The 18,715-nt window shown below is 36.4% G+C and overlaps 1 protein-coding gene across 3 annotated transcripts; it reads right to left on the bottom strand.

Annotated features, from left to right (window-relative positions):
* Nucleotides 1-130: 130 nt before the first annotated feature.
* Nucleotides 131-17,954, bottom strand: LOC140044456 (lymphocyte-specific helicase-like). Of its 3 annotated transcripts, XM_072088975.1 has the most exons (19): nt 17,819-17,954; nt 17,026-17,143; nt 14,320-14,639; nt 13,894-14,073; nt 13,091-13,295; nt 12,831-12,895; nt 8,433-8,543; nt 7,937-8,056; nt 7,520-7,702; nt 5,839-6,053; nt 5,315-5,440; nt 4,923-5,025; nt 4,337-4,495; nt 3,878-4,023; nt 3,368-3,599; nt 2,967-3,086; nt 1,289-1,405; nt 845-1,004; nt 131-665 (listed from the first exon to the last, which is right to left on the bottom strand). In XM_072088975.1, exons 2-19 carry the CDS (start codon nt 17,132-17,134, stop codon nt 379-381), a joined length of 2,958 nt encoding a protein of 985 aa, XP_071945076.1. In that variant the 5' UTR covers nt 17,135-17,143; nt 17,819-17,954; the 3' UTR covers nt 131-378. The 3 variants fall into 3 exon arrangements, 2 of the variants coding, with proteins under 2 accessions (XP_071945076.1, XP_071945077.1); XM_072088976.1 differs by lacking the exon at nt 17,026-17,143 and having other exon boundaries at nt 17,819-17,947; XR_011844459.1 differs by lacking the exon at nt 131-665 and having other exon boundaries at nt 982-1,004; nt 1,289-1,408; nt 2,969-3,086.
* Between the last annotated feature and the right edge of the window lie 761 nt (nt 17,955-18,715).

The following is an 18,715-nucleotide window of genomic DNA, read 5'->3' as shown; positions in this document are numbered from 1 at the left end:
TGTAAGAGTAATAACACTTGGTGTTAACAATAGTTTAAACCTGAACACTGTGCTGACTTGTAATAACACTTGGTGTTAACAATAGTTTAAACCTGAACACTGTGCTGACTTGTAATAACACTTGGTGTTAACAATAGTTTAAACCTGAACACTGTGCTGTGAAGAAAACAACAGTAACTACTTGCATAGAAATAAATGTCATAAATACCATTAACAATCCCAGATTTCAATTTGTGCAATATTGGGTATACAGTATGTGAACCCAGTACTGTATTAAATTTAAAGCCAGGAGCCATGGATTTGATGTGGATATCTTGATAGAGAATTAAATGAATATGCAGAGATCAAACTTGTAATAGATTGTTGAAGACAGGTTAGTTATCCTTCTCTAGCTGAGATCTTTAACTCCATGACATTCTCATCGCAGGATTCCAGAACCTTAAACGCTTCATTCTCCTTTACTGGTTTCAATTTCTTTCCAGCGTTATTCCCAACAAGGTCGCTGCGATCCAATAGGAGCTCAAGATCTGCGTCGCTGATGACTTGTTCTTTACAGTTTTTGATAATGCCAGAATGATCAGTGGAGCGTAACACTTTTAATAGTTCCATGGGATCCATCACAGCTTTTGAGTCTCTCACCATAGTTTTACTGCCTTTGAATTTACCTAAAAAAAAAGATAATGAATTTTTGAAATGTATGAGAACAATCAATGCCTAGAAGTTTGCATACTACTGTACAAGTCTACAAAACAATATGATTAATTTAACGTTTTTATTTCAATAAAAGCCCCGGGTGTTTATTTTTCAGGAGGGTTATTAGGGAGTTGTAAAAGACAAAACTGACCTTGATGAATGACCATCTTCTCCAGCTTCCTCTTTGCAGCTGCTCTCTCCACTATCTTCTGGTCAATGGTGTTAATGGTCACTAACCTGTACACAATAACTGGCTTTTCTTGACCAATTCTGTGGCATCTATCTTGGGCTTGTAGATCTGACTGTGGATTCTATAATACAACTATAAATGCTACTTTACAATGTATTGAAAGTCACTACACTAAAACAAACATTACACCACAAGCCTGTGACTAATTATTATAACATGGGTTGAAGGATGTAGCCAATCAGACGCGCTGAAATGAGTTACGCGTGTGCTCTTTATTTTTTCACTATCATGCACTTGAGTGCAAAAAGTGTGCAGCAAAAAAGCATATTGCACTCTGTGTGTAAATCGTATGGCAGATTATTGATCACGCTGTAATAAAATGTAGTAATTATTTATTTAACTTACCCAATCACTGTCATATATAATGACTGTGTCAGCTGTTGTCAAGTTGATGCCTAACCCACCAGCTCTTGTTGAAAGCAGAAAGATGAAATAATCAGGATCATTGCTGAAATTACTAATCTGACAAAGATAATAACACAACTTTCTTCCACTAATTTTGAATAATTGAGAAAAACAAACATTTGTGGCTGCTACAACCAACTGATAATAAAGATAATTAGCATTAGGTGGACATTTGGTTAAAATTAAGACAAACACATTTGCCATCTTTCTCTATCAGTAAAAACATTCATCTATATATAAATTTACGTAAGGGCAAAATTCGGTAAATCGCGCCTTACTTCTAGAATTTTTACTCGATGGTATATAAAGTTGGTTCGTACTTTCGGTAATGATTTTAACCACCTGATGTAACCCTGTTTACTAATTAAATTGAGTTAGATAATTAGTTATTGACGATTAAAACGAATTTAGGTTCAACGATTTGCCCCAAATAGGGGTGTTTTCCGATCGTGGTATACACTGTCTAATGGATGTCCAACTTGAAAAAAACCCGCACACAATAATACGAGGACGCTTCGCATTTTCCTATCTCCTCCTACGATAATTGTTTTTAATAGCTGAAAACCGGTTGAACTGCTCGAGTACAGCATCATAATGTTGAAGACAGGCCGATTTTCTTTAAAAAATACTATTTTGATAGATTTAATTTACGTTTTTACAAATGTATTGATTTGCGATGAATGGAACATTCCAATCTCTCAGTCTGCCAGTTTGGTTTAACGCAAGTAGGTAAATTTATGAGCCCTTGGAGAATAAACTTGCAATACTTTGACAATACAGTACTGCAAATACCTATTAACTATTTTTGGTCGTCATTTAAATCGAACATTTGTGAATACTGTTAGATGTAAAAAAATATATACAAACATTTTTTACTGTGAATACTGTTAGATGTAAAAAAATATATACAAATAAACTTTATTACAGTGATTATGGGTAGGCTCTACTGTTAGATATATAAACACGTAATATACAAATAAACTTTTTTACTGACAGTTGCTTCTCAACGTTTGCATTAATTAATAATTACAAAAAAATATAAACGTCGTAGTGGTGTATTAAATCGCAAATGTTTTACTATATTTAGTCACCGTTAGTGGTATATTATTTATAGGCCTATAAAAAATGAAAACAATATTTCGTTACTGACGTAGATAAAGAATATATTTAAAAATTGTTCCTCTTTGTACCTATCCTCTTTCCCATCCCTCAACCCTAATTGGGTTTCTTTAAATGAATAAAAAATTTGGACTCATTTTGTGGTAAGTTTCTCTTTCGGAAGTAATTCCCAGGGTGCTAATTTTGGTTGACTACATAAATCATTGTGTCTACTTATTCGTTTCTGTAAACGACAATGTATTATAGTCCTGTGGAACGTGCATTTGAAATCGCCAGATTTTTTACCCTGAAATTACTGTGTATTCGAGAACCATCTGTGGGCACGACCTAGATGGTACGCGAGCGAAGCGAGCGTACCATCTAGTAATACTAATTAACATAATACAGCAGTAGTTGCTAAAAACAGAATGTGTGTATCAACTTAATTCAGTATCATTTATATTTACAAGTTCTTCCAAATAATTCTAAATTTCTTCATCTTCACCATGCGGGTGCTTACCTGTTGTTGTCTCTCAGCAAAAGCCATGCTGCCATCTAGACGACAGTAGTTGTGGTTTCTTAAGTGGCAGTAATCTTCAAGTATGTCAAGCATTGAGGTCATCTGGGAAAAGATGAGGACCTATAGACAAACAAACAACATATCAGACATTGAGGTCATCTGGGAAAAGACGAGGACCTACAGACAAACAAACAAACATATCAGACATGGAGGTCATCTAGGAACCGATGAGGACCTACAGACAAACATTTCTGACATTAAGGTCATCTGGGAAAAGATGAGGACCTACAGACAAACAGACATATAATTTAGATGTTTTTAAAAAATAATCTGGTACCAATTGCCAATTTCATTAACTTATTGCATTCTTTTAAACTAACATGAATATTTAAGATTGATACCTTGTGTCCACGCTTCTTTAGTTCAGGTAACATTCTCTCCAACACTAAAAGCTTTCCGCATGACTTGACAAGATCCTCATCAACTTTGAACTGTTGCGTGACTGGGTCAAGTGGATATTCCAGTAGGTAAGGATGGTTACAACATTTTCTTAGTTGCATTACAATGTTTTGAAGCTTAATATTAACTACTGATTCTGTATTTGATGGGGTCTCACCAGGTGCAGTTGGTTCTCTGAAATAAATAATAAAGGGGGTATAAAGTAATGTACTCATGGATGTTGTACTGGTGGACAGGGACACCCTCTTACAAAATAAGTGCTAAGCAACTGTTCAGACTACAGGATATTATAAGATATAACACTAACCAACACCATACTACAAAGACTAATTTCAACAAACACCCACCTAAAACCCCATGCCACCTGAATACAACAAAATATTTTTCCCATTCAATCTTAATTTGTTGGTACTCACGCCTAGACTTCTCTACTACAAGTATTGTAAACTCACTTGGCAAATGTGTCTCTAATCTTTTTGTACCAATCTTCAACATCATCAGATTCCTCAATTTCATTAAATACAATGGAGTAGTCAACCTTTTTAGAGCATCCTCTTTTGGGTCGACCTTTTGGTGTCAATGTTACCTCTTCTTTTTTCTGTGGAACAAAAGGACGCCAAGATGAGTGACAACAACATTCTTTTTATATACGTTTCAATAGTTTGGAACTTTAGTAACATAAGGCACCTAAACAAACTATAGAAAGTGTGGCACTCAGGACTTGATTTTTTAACTTTTAGTTATCAACCAATCATTGGCTAATTCTTACTTCAATTTTTCAGCTGCAGAATCACGTCTCATTTATTTTAGCAGGTGTTTCTAATTTCATGTTAACTAACCCTATACACTCTGGATTGTAGGCAGCTAGGTTGATTATAACAGAGTCATGGCACATGATGCAATGTTCTTACCTTGGGTTTGACCTTATCAATAATTGACCTGTCTAAAGTTGATGCGTAAAATTCTTGTTGAATACTCGTCATTGGTGCGTTTACAATGATCTCTTTCTTTGGAGGTATTGTCAGGTCAACATCTGATTTTAAGCGTCGTAATAAAAATGGAGTCAGGATCTATAAAAGAGGGAAAAAAAATTCATAAATGTGGTGTTAAGCTTTGATTACTAGTGTAGACAGAGCTTTATAGGAATTAAGATTTTATAAAAAATTAGTGGTCGAGCGGTTAAGACAGTGGAACCGTAATACGTAGCCATAACATTGACTCCATGGTTCTGCCGGTAGAACAAGTCTTCTAGGATATAAACCGTACGTCCAGTGTACACATTTACTTGTTTGCACTTTAGTACATCTATCGAGACGAGTAGGAGGGTTACACCCACTGAGTCACTGTCATGGACAGACATAATGACACCGTAGTTGGCTGCCGGTGACACGATTGGACCCTTACGGTAGAAGAAAGTTGTTGAAAAAGGTGTAACATCTAAGTCCAAAGCTCTCTGATCTTCACAAAGTAGCGCTATATAAATGTCGCATTATATACCTGATGCATCATGGATATAACATGTTGTTCTCTCTCCTTAGCTACAATGGCTTCTTCATCTTCGTGACTTGAAAATGAATTAAAATCAAACCAGGATTCAAACCTGAAAAAAATAAAATAAATGAAATTTACATCCACATCAATTTTGTTCTTATACAGGGAAATTGTTTGGTGGGCAGTGATTGACATGTTTGCCTTTCACACCTGCTCCGGAAAATAAAAATTGCGTTTTCACAACACACCATGTGCCAATCTTTTTCCTCGATATGCGTGTAACTGCATGACATATCATAAAAACAAAAAGTCGCTAATGCTGCCTGTATGACGCACAATCTTTTGCGAACCTCAACTGGAGCAGGACCGGATCCAAATTGATAACAATTAATACTTACGTTTGTAGATCATCAAACACTTCTGGTAGTAAGAAGTTTAGCATAGACCACAACTCAGACAGGTTGTTTTGAAGTGGGGTACCAGTAAGTAGAAGTCTGTTAGCAGATTGGTACGTCTTTAGTTCTCTAAAATAAACATAGTTGAATACAAAAAAATTATCTTACCACCTTATTATTTTAATAGCTTGTATCAAGTTGGAGGCAAAGTTGCACTGCTATAAATTCATTATAAACATGTTAGGATATTTCTATAACATGATGGTGTGTTCTAAACAGTAAAAGTGGTAGGTAAGACAACTTAAGTTGGTATGTGAAATATAAGCTGGGTAGAATCAGTTTAGGTTCGGCTTAACTTCACTCAACACAAATACTTCTTTACATATGCCACTCAAAAGCAAATTTGATTGCAGTGGGTGATATTGTAGCTGGGTAGAAAGACTTAAAGTAAATTTTAGAGGGGAATAAAGTTGACCCAGCCCACCTTCACTTAAACAAATATATCTGCACATTTTCAAAGAACTCACTTGATCAAACGACAGTTCATGTTCTTGATTCTGTGACCTTCGTCTACTATTATATACTTCCAGAGGTAATGGTTCAGGTACTTGGAATCCCGCATTGCAATCTCAAATGACGTAATCACGACCGGCTGTGTACCAAACTCATTCTTGTGTTTACGAATATAATGGCGCTTCTGCTCACGCTCCTGTATTGATCCGTGGTATAGAATAACAGGGACCTGGGAGGAATATACCAAAGTTACTGTATAACAACAGGGACCTTGGAGGAGTATGGAAACAAAAAGTTAACAGGGACCTGGGAGGAGTATGGAAACAAAAAGTTAACAGGGACCTGGGAGAAGTATGGAAACAAAAAGTTAACAGGGACCTGGGAGAAGTATGGAAACAAACAGTTAACAGAGACCTGGGAGAAGTATGGAAACAAACAGTTAACAGAGACCTGGAAGTGGTATGGAAACAAAAAAGTTAACAGGGACCTGAGAGGAGTATGGAAACAAAAAGTTAACAGGACCTGGGAGGAGTATGGAAACAAAAAGTTAACAGGGACCTGGGAGAAGTATGGAAACAAACAGTTAACAGAGACCTGGAAGTGGTATGGAAACAAAAAAGTTAACAGGGACCTGAGAGGAGTATGGAAACAAAAAGTTAACAGGGACCTGGGAGAAGTATGGAAACAAACAGTTAAAAGGGACCTGGGAGGAGTATGGAATCAGAAAGTTAACAGGGACCTGGGAGGAGTATGGAATCAGAAAGTTAACAGGGACCTGGGAGGAGTATGGAATTAGAAAGTTAACAGGGACCTGGGAGGAGTATGGAATCAGAAAGTTAAAAGGGACCTGGGAGGAGTATGGAATCAGAAAGTTAACAGGGACCTGGGAGGAGTATGGAATCAGAAAGTTAACAGGGACCTGGGAGGAGTATGGAATCAGAAAGTTAACAGGGACCTGGCAGGAGTATGGAATCAGAAAGTTAACAGGGACCTGGGAGGAGTATGGAATCAGAAAGTTAAAAGGGACCTGGGAGGAGTATGGAATCAGAAAGTTAACAGGGACCTGGGAGGAGTATGGAATCAGAAAGTTAACAGGGACCTGGGAGGAGTATGGAATTAGAAAGTTAACAGGGACCTGGGAGGAGTATGGAATCAGAAAGTTAAAAGGGACCTGGGAGGAGTATGGAATCAGAAAGTTAACAGGGACCTGGGAGGAGTATGGAATCAGAAAGTTAACAGGGACCTGGGAGGAGTATGGAATCAGAAAGTTAACAGGGACCTGGGAGGAGTATGGAATCAGAAAGTTAAAAGGGACCTGGGAGGAGTATGGAATTAGAAAGTTAACAGGGACCTGGGAGGAGTATGGAATCAGAAAGTTAACAGGGACCTGGGAGGAGTATGGAATTAGAAAGTTAACAGGGACCTGGGAGGAGTATGGAATCAGAAAGTTAAAAGGGACCTGGGAGGAGTATGGAATCAGAAAGTTAACAGGGACCTGGGAGGAGTATGGAAACAGAAAGTTAACAGGGACCTGGGAGGAGTATGGAATCAGAAAGTTAAAAGGGACCTGGGAGGAGTATGGAATCAGAAAGTTAACAGGGACCTGGGAGGAGTATGGAAACAGAAAGTTAACAGGGACCTGGGAGGAGTATGGAAACAAAAAGTTATATGGAGGAGTATAACAGTTAATCTTACCTTTGGTGCAAACCTTGAAAACTCAGAGACCCAATTTGGCAGGGTTGACAGAGGGGCACATACCATATAAGGACCTGGAACACCCATCTCCAACATGTGACTAAAGAGGGCGATGCACTGGATGGTCTTGCCCAACCCCATCTCATCACCAAGGATACCGTTGACACCATTCTCATACAAAATCTAAAATAAAAAATGATGTTTCTGATGTTTTTTTAATCAATTGCAGTATTTACTGATGAACTAGGTGAGCACCTTGTCTGCCACATGCTGAATACCGCCGTGCAACAGTTTTACAATTTGTTTTATTTCAACCATGTTTAAAGAGGGTAATCCTTCCAGTTTAGCCCAGTGAGATTCAGTGGCCCTTGTCGTCTGTCACTAACTGTACATATTTATTTATTATTTTTGTCTTACCTTTAGCCATTCCAAACCGTCCAGTTGATAAGTTCTCATAACACCACCTGTAAACAGCTTTGGTTGTCTGTCCGACACTTTCTGACCATTTATTCTTCTTTTAAATGTGTCTTTGTAGTCCTGAAACATAAAAATCATGCAACCAATTTTTTCCCTACCCTCAATAGGGGTAAAAACAACCGGTTTATGAAATTGGTGTATTCAAATGATGGAGTTTTCTAAATTATAAAATGTTTCTCCGTTGAGGATATATAGTTAACAGAATATTAACAACTGTATCAACCACTAGTTTGCATTAACATGTACTATTCATATAAAAAAACACAAATGACTCATGTGACTAAAGACCAAGGAACAACATTTTCAGCCCATTTATTTAAATTCTTTATTTGTGATGGCTTATAGCCACACCAATATATTTAAATATGACAGAATCAAATAGATGATTTCCATTTATATAAATTGAATCAAATCCAGCATCTATATTCAGACTTACTTTAGTATCAATGTTTTCCTCATTTTTCTTCATCTCTTCCTTATTTGCTTCTGTTTGTGTTTCATCTTTCAAGACAGATGGATCAGGTTTCAGTTTCTTTGCTGCCAGTTTCTTGAGAGAAAAACAATTTTATTACAACAATACATTTAAATCCACAATATGTATATTTGAGAAATCATTGGCTGGTTTCTTATTTTGGGGTAATTCTACATTTGACGTAAGGTAAAAGTAGCAGTAAACAGTAGTATAAACACATTTAAACAAAACATGCTTACCTCCTTGTCTAGGTAGTCTGATATATTATAACTTGCATGCTTATTACCTCCTTGTCTAGGTAGTCTGATATATTATAACTTGCATGCTTACCTCCTTGTCTAGGTAGTCTGATATATTATAACTTGCATGCTTACCTTCTTGTCTAGGTAGTCTGATATATTATAACTTGCATGTTTACCTCCTTGTCTAGGTAGTCTGATATATTATAACTTGCATGCTTACCTCCTTGTCTAGGTAGTCTGATATATTATAACTTGCATGCTTACCTCCTTGTCTAGGTAGTCTGATATATTATAACTTGCATGCTTACCTCCTTGTCTAGGTAGTCTGATATATTATAACTTGCATGCTTACCTCCTTGTCTAGGTAGTCTGATATATTATAACTTGCATGCTTATCTCCTTGTCCAGGTAGTCTGATATATTATAACTTGCATGCTTACCTCCTTGTCTAGGTAGTCTGATATATTATAACTTGCATGTTTACCTCCTTGTCTAGGTAGTCTGATATATTATAACTTGCATGCTTACCTCCTTGTCTAGGTAGTCTGATATATTATAACTTGCATGCTTACCTCCTTGTCTAGGTAGTCTGATATATTATAACTTGCATGCTTACCTCCTTGTCTAGGTAGTCTGATATATTATAACTTGCATGCTTATTACCTCCTTGTCTAGGTAGTCTGATATATTATAACTTGCATGCTTACCTCCTTGTCTAGGTAGTCTGATATATTATAACTTACATGCTTATTACCTCCTTGTCTAGGTAGTCTGATATATTATAACTTGCATGCTTACCTCCTTGTCTAGGTAGTCTGATATATTATAACTTACATGCTTATTACCTCCTTGTCTAGGTAGTCTGATATATTATAACTTGCATGCTTACCTCCTTGTCCAGGTAGTCTGATATATTATAACTTGCATGCTTACCTCCTTGTCTAGGTAGTCTGATATATTATAACTTGCATGCTTACCTCCTTGTCCAGGTAGTCTGATATATTATAACTTGCATGCTTACCTCCTTGTCTAGGTAGTCTGATATATTATAACTTGCATGCTTACCTCCTTGTCTAGGTAGTCTGATATATTATAACTTGCATGCTTACCTACTTGTCCAGGTAGTCTGATATATTATAACTTGCATGCTTACCTCCTTGTCTAGGTAGTCTGATATATTATAACTTGCATGCTTACCTCCTTGTCTAGGTAGTCTGATATATTATAACTTGCATGTTTACCTCCTTGTCTAGGTAGTCTGATATATTATAACTTGCATGTTTACCTCCTTGTCTAGGTAGTCTGATATATTATAACTTGCATGCTTACCTCCTTGTCCAGGTAGTCTGATATATTATAACTTGCATGCTTACCTCCTTGTCTAGGTAGTCTGATATATTATAACTTGCATGCTTATTACCTCCTTGTCTAGGTAGTCTGATATATTATAACTTACATGCTTATTACCTCCTTGTCTAGGTAGTCTGATATATTATAACTTGCATGCTTACCTCCTTGTCCAGGTAGTCTGATATATTATAACTTGCATGCTTACCTCCTTGTCTAGGTAGTCTGATATATTATAACTTGCATGCTTACCTCCTTGTCTAGGTAGTCTGATATATTATAACTTGCATGCTTACCTCCTTGTCTAGGTAGTCTGATATATTATAACTTGCATGCTTACCTCCTTGTCTAGGTAGTCTGATATATTATAACTTGCATGCTTACCTACTTGTCCAGGTAGTCTGATATATTATAACTTGCATGTTTACCTCCTTGTCTAGGTAGTCTGATATATTATAACTTACATGCTTACCTCCTTGTCTAGGTAGTCTGATATATTATAACTTACATGCTTACCTCCTTGTCTAGGTAGTCTGATATATTATAACTTGCATGCTTACCTCCTTGTCTAGGTAGTCTGATATATTATAACTTGCATGCTTACCTCCTTGTCTAGGTAGTCTGATATATTATAACTTGCATGCTTATCTCCTTGTCCAGGTAGTCTGATATATTATAACTTGCATGCTTACCTCCTTGTCTAGGTAGTCTGATATATTATAACTTGCATGTTTACCTCCTTGTCTAGGTAGTCTGATATATTATAACTTGCATGCTTACCTCCTTGTCTAGGTAGTCTGATATATTATAACTTGCATGCTTACCTCCTTGTCTAGGTAGTCTGATATATTATAACTTGCATGCTTACCTCCTTGTCTAGGTAGTCTGATATATTATAACTTGCATGCTTATTACCTCCTTGTCTAGGTAGTCTGATATATTATAACTTGCATGCTTACCTCCTTGTCTAGGTAGTCTGATATATTATAACTTACATGCTTATTACCTCCTTGTCTAGGTAGTCTGATATATTATAACTTGCATGCTTACCTCCTTGTCTAGGTAGTCTGATATATTATAACTTACATGCTTATTACCTCCTTGTCTAGGTAGTCTGATATATTATAACTTGCATGCTTACCTCCTTGTCCAGGTAGTCTGATATATTATAACTTGCATGCTTACCTCCTTGTCTAGGTAGTCTGATATATTATAACTTGCATGCTTACCTCCTTGTCCAGGTAGTCTGATATATTATAACTTGCATGCTTACCTCCTTGTCTAGGTAGTCTGATATATTATAACTTGCATGCTTACCTCCTTGTCTAGGTAGTCTGATATATTATAACTTGCATGCTTACCTACTTGTCCAGGTAGTCTGATATATTATAACTTGCATGCTTACCTCCTTGTCTAGGTAGTCTGATATATTATAACTTGCATGCTTACCTCCTTGTCTAGGTAGTCTGATATATTATAACTTGCATGTTTACCTCCTTGTCTAGGTAGTCTGATATATTATAACTTGCATGTTTACCTCCTTGTCTAGGTAGTCTGATATATTATAACTTGCATGCTTACCTCCTTGTCCAGGTAGTCTGATATATTATAACTTGCATGCTTACCTCCTTGTCTAGGTAGTCTGATATATTATAACTTGCATGCTTATTACCTCCTTGTCTAGGTAGTCTGATATATTATAACTTACATGCTTATTACCTCCTTGTCTAGGTAGTCTGATATATTATAACTTGCATGCTTACCTCCTTGTCCAGGTAGTCTGATATATTATAACTTGCATGCTTACCTCCTTGTCTAGGTAGTCTGATATATTATAACTTGCATGCTTACCTCCTTGTCTAGGTAGTCTGATATATTATAACTTGCATGCTTACCTCCTTGTCTAGGTAGTCTGATATATTATAACTTGCATGCTTACCTCCTTGTCTAGGTAGTCTGATATATTATAACTTGCATGCTTACCTACTTGTCCAGGTAGTCTGATATATTATAACTTGCATGTTTACCTCCTTGTCTAGGTAGTCTGATATATTATAACTTACATGCTTACCTCCTTGTCTAGGTAGTCTGATATATTATAACTTACATGCTTACCTCCTTGTCTAGGTAGTCTGATATATTATAACTTGTATGCTTACCTCCTTGTCTAGGTAGTCTGATATATTATATCTTGCATGCTTACCTCCTTGTCTAGGTAGTCTGATATATTATAACTTGTATGCTTACCTCCTTGTCTAGGTAGTCTGATATATTATAACTTGCATGCTTACCTCCTTGTCTAGGTAGTCTGATATATTATAACTTGCATGCTTACCTCCTTGTCTAGGTAGTCTGATATATTATAACTTGCATGCTTACCTCCTTGTCTAGGTAGTCTGATATATTATAACTTGCATGCTTACCTCCTTGTCTAGGTAGTCTGATATATTATAACTTGCATGTTTACCTCCTTGTCTAGGTAGTCTGATATATTATAACTTGCATGCTTACCTCCTTGTCTAGGTAGTCTGATATATTATAACTTGTATGCTTACCTCCTTGTCTAGGTAGTCTGATATATTATAACTTGCATGCTTACCTCCTTGTCTAGGTAGTCTGATATATTATAACTTGCATGCTTACCTCCTTGTCTAGGTAGTCTGATATATTATAACTTGCATGCTTACCTCCTTGTCTAGGTAGTCTGATATATTATAACTTGCATGCTTACCTCCTTGTCTAGGTAGTCTGATATTATATCTTGCATGCTTACCTCCTTGTCTAGGTAGTGTGATATATTATAACTTTCATTCTTTCTCTTTCTACCTCTTTTTGGCGCTGAAAAGCAAAAAAAAAAAAGAAAAAAAAATAATACTATTAATATTTCTCTTCACATTAAAAAATGAATGAATGAATTTGTTGTTTAATATTAGTACTTATCCTTCTATGAAGAACATAGGTGGTGTATATTTTATCTAATACAATTTTAATTAAGAGACAAATTCTAAAATGTGCTGTGAAACAGGTACTTACGTTTTTGATTTTCAGCTTGTTCTGCTTGAGTAGGTTCAGTTGACCTTTGACCTCTTTTAGATTTTCTTACAGGAGTTGTCTCTGTCTTTGCACTAGGACTGTCTGTTTCAGATTGACTGCTGTTGGCAGAATCTGTTTGTTGTTTTTCTTTCCTCCTGGATTTTCTAGTTGGGGACAACACTTCTGTGGTGGCAGCAGTAGCAGTCTAAAAAAGATTAAATTAGAAAAACTGATGTGTCAGCAAAACTGTATGACATATTAAAATAAACTGTAAAAACATAACACAATATGATTAATAAAAATGGAATAAAAAACATTGCAATAAACACTACTTTTGAGTAATACTCTCTGAAAACCAGAAACGTTCCCAAACCAGACTTCTTTTTATGTCCAAAAGTACCCAAATTCTTTTTTACCATCTTTTTAACATTTGGAATTATTTTATTTTTTTTTTTTATTCTCATTCTCAATTGCCAAGGATTACCACAAGTGAATTCATTCACTATCCTTCTCAAAGGTGGCAATCCCATTCACAAAACAAACAAGATGCTCTACATAAACAAAGACTTACTATTAAGTCTTTGGGAGTGGAGTTGTAAATTGTCATGAGGAAAACAACCCTGACAGGACTTGAACCCAGGACCCTTAGATTGGTAGCCAAGCATCATAACCACCAAGTCACAGCTCCACTGAATAGCAGACATTACAGAAAACTAGATATATTAGACGGTCACACAGTGTCACAGGCGTCCAGTATTGGGACAGTTGACTGTATCTTTTATAAATGTATCAACGTTTAGTACCTTTGCTTGCGTTTCAAGTGCCTTTTTCTTTGCTTGTTTTTGTAGACGTAGTTGTTCTTGTTTTTGCTGTTGTTCCATCTTTGCTAACAGAAACTTTGAGTAAATATTGCTTTTTTGTAGTAAATGTTGTAGTCGCTTGTATCGTTGTTCTTCCACATCTTGTTGCCATTCACTCATAGCCTGATAATAATCAACAGGAAAACATTAGTAAGACTCTTAACTTATTTGCTTAAGACAGCATTTCATCTATTACTGGAAGCTATATTTTAATATACTTTCTTTTGCACGTTAAAAGTTAATTTGTAAATGACTCTCAAACAAATCATATTACTCTTAGAACAAGGCAGTCATTATTAAGAATAAGGTTAAAGTTCAACAGGCAGAATTTATTTATCTAATGGTTAAAACATTTGTTTATTCTTTTACCTCTTCTCGTCTTTTTTTCTCTTCATTCTTGGTCTCATTGTGTAATTTCTTTTCTTCTTCTAGCATGTCTTTTGTTATAAGTCCAGAATCTGTCTGTACATCCTCCAGGTAGTTATCATAATGGTCCCCTCCTTGTTCGGAGGCTTCATCTCTCGTCTCAACTTTGACCGCAGGCTTTGAATTGACCTCTGGCTTGCAATTGACCTCTGGCTTCGTGTTGACCTCAGAGTTCAAATCAACCTCCATTTCAGTTTCTTCCTTTACTTTTTCAGAAGTAGCTCCCTCTACATTTGACCTCCGATTGACCTCTTCATTCTTTTCTAGAAAGTAAATTTTAAAAGTGTATTAACACACAACAGTTAAACTGAGCAAAAATTGGTGAGCTTGAAGATCTTCCTGGACACAGTCGAACGATGTAATCAATAAAGCATTTTTTTTAATAATTAAAGTTAGTGATTTTCAATGAATGCTAGCCAGATAACTATTTCTTATAAACATAGTAATTTCTGTGTAGAACTGAATGTTCTTTCAACCCTCAAATTGACATGACAGTCACTTTTGGTGCAGCTTATAACATTACAAAAATGTCCTACAGCATATTACTATAAAGTATTTTTTTATGATACTTGTTCTGCTATTCACTGACATTAAATAAGTGAAATTATTATCAAAGTTGTTTCAATCAAAAGGTTTGTATTAAACAATATACATTTTAAATGCAAAGCTACCCTTTAGCATGTCATACCATCTGGGAATAAACATGATAAGGTGTAAACTCATTTTGATTTAATTTTTAGCAGAGTTTATTTAACCTCGATCGTAAAAAGTTAAAGAATTAAATGTTATGACCAGCCCTGACCTGTGAAAGTTTAGCTTGTTTGGCTCAATAGACATGTCAATAATGCATTCCTTTAAATTATCTTATTTTGTGTGCACAACAATTCATGAATATTTGTGCAAAATATGTTCTTTTGTAATAGGCCTACTGTATAGCAGACCTTGATTTAAAAGGAGCGCCATGGCGCTGACGCTCCTTGGCGCTCCTGAAAACGATCAAAGGAGCGCCTAAAATAGCGCTCCCCAACCTGTTACAGTGCGTCATAAAAATATATATAATGATAAGAATATTAACCCCGAATACAACACACAGTCTATATATAGTCGCGCAAACGATCTTTGTTATGGCTACCCCCGATAGGCTAGGCGCGCCTATGATCTTTGATGTTGCGAGAAAAATATCGTAAACAATTCATTCTAAATATAGTATCAGAACGTTCAATCGGTAGCTCAAAAAGACTGCCGTCAGAAGACCGTAATTATACAGACCTAGTTTTTTTGGTCACATGGCATGAAACGCGATACTCTCTGCTTTACCGCAACATCTCACATGTTTTTTTTTTAACTCAGTATGTGAGGGTGGCTGCCGACGACGATAAACAGTAATTAAGATCGTGTACCTGGATTTTGTGTCACATGACATGAAACACTCTCTCTGATCTTAATATTAATAACTGCTCACATGTTTTCCCCTCCAAATTCTGGTCGGGCCTTTTCTTATTATACACATGTCGCCTTTATGTTAAATCTTATAGTAATTAATATGGAATATATATTTATTTTGCATATATTTTGTTGGTGTCCTAGCCTAGGTGTCGTCGTTTTTTTAATTCGCTAACCCAAGGTAGGATTAAATAATGTATAGTGTAGGCCGCCGAAACTAGACTAGTAGATAGATAGCCTCGACTCTCTCTCTCTGCGTGAGCTGAGAGGTCCACGGACCCGATGTCGTCTCGTCGGCGGCGGATTTCCGTCCAAATTAGGATAACCGATGCGTAGGCCTAGCTAGGGTGGCTACAAAAATTGACGTCTACTATCTTTAGATAGGATTTTAATTAGCAAACAATACATTGTTTGTTTGCATTGTCCATGCTTCTAAAGTAAAGGCGATGACAATGGTGTTTACTAACCCTACGAACCACCCTACGATCGACGCGTAGATAATTATCATAACAATACATCGTAGACTACGTTCAGAGAACAATGACCTACGATGAATTTTACGTGCGAGAATACCATTTCCGGCCATCTAGAGGTGTCATTTATCAAAATTCGGCTCGCCACAGGCCCAACCATGGTGGGCCTGTGCCTCGAATACTTAATCAAAATAATGGCTCTCCTCAACATATTGAGGAGAGCCATTAGGAGCTCTCCTCTTATATTTATAAATCAAGGTCTGGTATAGTTTTCAGAGATGACCAGGGGAAAATTTTTGTTTAGCATTATTGCTAATCAAACTGATTTTTGAGTCTAGAAACATAGTTTTGTATTGATTTTTTGCTACACAATTTTAAAAATCTGTAGCAAAAAGGTTGTTTTGTATAGCTTTTTGCTATGCTACACTGGCGAAATTATTCTCTGATGACCTGTTATCATCACCATTGGCATATTATTGATCTTATTTTTATGATACTGTAATGTGTAACAGTAAAAATCTAAATAACCATGAAGTATAAATATAACTACAAGAGATATTTGTCACTGAATTTTTATCTGTACTGACTGAATTAAAAAAGGTGAGGTGGTGGTCAGCTGTCTGGGGTTTTTGCAATTGTGAGACCTATGCATCTGCCACGATCAGAACAGTTGAGATAACAAATAAATGTGATTAGTGAAAATAAAAATATATTGGTATTAATATTGGCCTACCCAAAGGAGGTTTTTTGAGTGTGCAAGCTGCTGTTTCCGATGGCTCTGTGGAATCCATAACATCTGGTTTTACAGGTGAATCAGAACGATTAGCATCAGAATTACCCATTACTTTTTTCTTTAAAGAATAGTTGAAGGAATGTTGACTTGGTGGGTATTTAAAAACAAAAATTGAATCAAATTTTCTTACTATTAATTATAGGCCTAGCTAGGGACTAGGCCTATTTATGCCTAGCTACAAAAACTCAATCGACAATACTAATGAAGTAATAGGCCTAGGGCCTACTTATTAGTTTAACTAGAAGGCCTCCTAGCTAGGCTAAGTTATCTATAAAGTATATTATTATATAGGCCTAGGTAGGTAGGGGTCCCCTAGGGCTACGCCTACTAGCTAGGCCTAGGCCTCTAGGCTACTAGGCTAGGCCTAGGGCCTACTAGCTAGCCTAGGCCTAGTCCTATAACTCTCTAGCTAGGCTAGGCCTAGCCTAGCTATAGGCTAGCATTCACATCAACGTCATTATTGACAACACAAAATTGTTAATTTTATTAGCCCAGCAGGCCTAGCTAGACTAGGGCCTCCCTAGGCCTAGGTTAGGCTACTAGGCCTAGCCTAGGCCTAGAGGACGCCTAGGCCTAGGCTAGTAGTAGGCCTAGCCTAGGCCTAGATAGTAGTAGGCTAGGCCCTAAGTAGGCGCGCCTATTATTATAGGCCTAGCCGCCTAGCCTAGGCTAGGCCTAGGCCTAGGCCTAGCCTGTTTGTCTTAAAACCAAAAAACAGTATAATTATAGCTACCAAATCCAAATGTATTCAAAGCGATAAACTAGCCTAGGCAGAGTGACACTAACACCACCTGCTGCATGCACAACAAGTACAAGCAGTACAGAGCAACGCAATATTGATACACTATCTTTGAATTGCAGACACGGCCGCCGCGGCAAAATCACAGCTGTATCTCATCAACTTTCCCGCGCTAAGGTTGTCTGCATCCACTGGTCTTTAACTATCACGTGATCATGATAAATGGGCGGAGTCTAATCGGAAAATGTTTCACACCAATGTTACGTTTACTGAGACTATTATTATTACCGTAAATAACATTTTATCATTATACTTTATATATTTTAATGTAATTTGTTTATGTTGTAATGTGAACTTATATTTTTAATTATTTATTAATTGTTATTTTTATATTTTGTTTATTATTATTATTATTGTATAATGTTTGTTGCAAGTTTTGAATCTATTATAAATTATGGTTAATTCTGACATAGGCGAGCACAATGCAAAAACTTCGGTACAAATCTTCAACTATTTTCTCTCTTTTATACACAAGGGAGCAGTTAAAATAATAGATTTGACCCTAAAGGTGACTGGAAACAGGCACTTTCCATCAATCAATACTACTGTCCCTTTGGAAGAAGGAAGAAAAAACCTATAGTAGGACGGAGCTTCTGTGAACCCAGAAATTACTTTGACCCGCGAAGAATTGAAATTGAGTTGAAATCTACTGTTGAAATCATACATTTTGTTAAAAAACTCTTTATAATATCTTCCTAAGATAGAAATATGGAACAATAGCGTCGATGTGAAAACTAATGTTATCAAATCTACGTTTCGCGGTACATCTGTGATAGATAAGGTAGGTATCCATATTTTGTTTATTATTATTATTGTATAATGTTTGTTGCA

Source organism: Antedon mediterranea, chromosome 3 (assembly GCF_964355755.1).
Source record: "Antedon mediterranea chromosome 3, ecAntMedi1.1, whole genome shotgun sequence".
NCBI lineage: Eukaryota > Metazoa > Echinodermata > Crinoidea > Comatulida > Antedonidae > Antedon > Antedon mediterranea.
The sequence above is the reverse complement of the archived record's forward strand: the minus strand, read 5'-3'. Positions and strand labels throughout refer to the sequence as shown.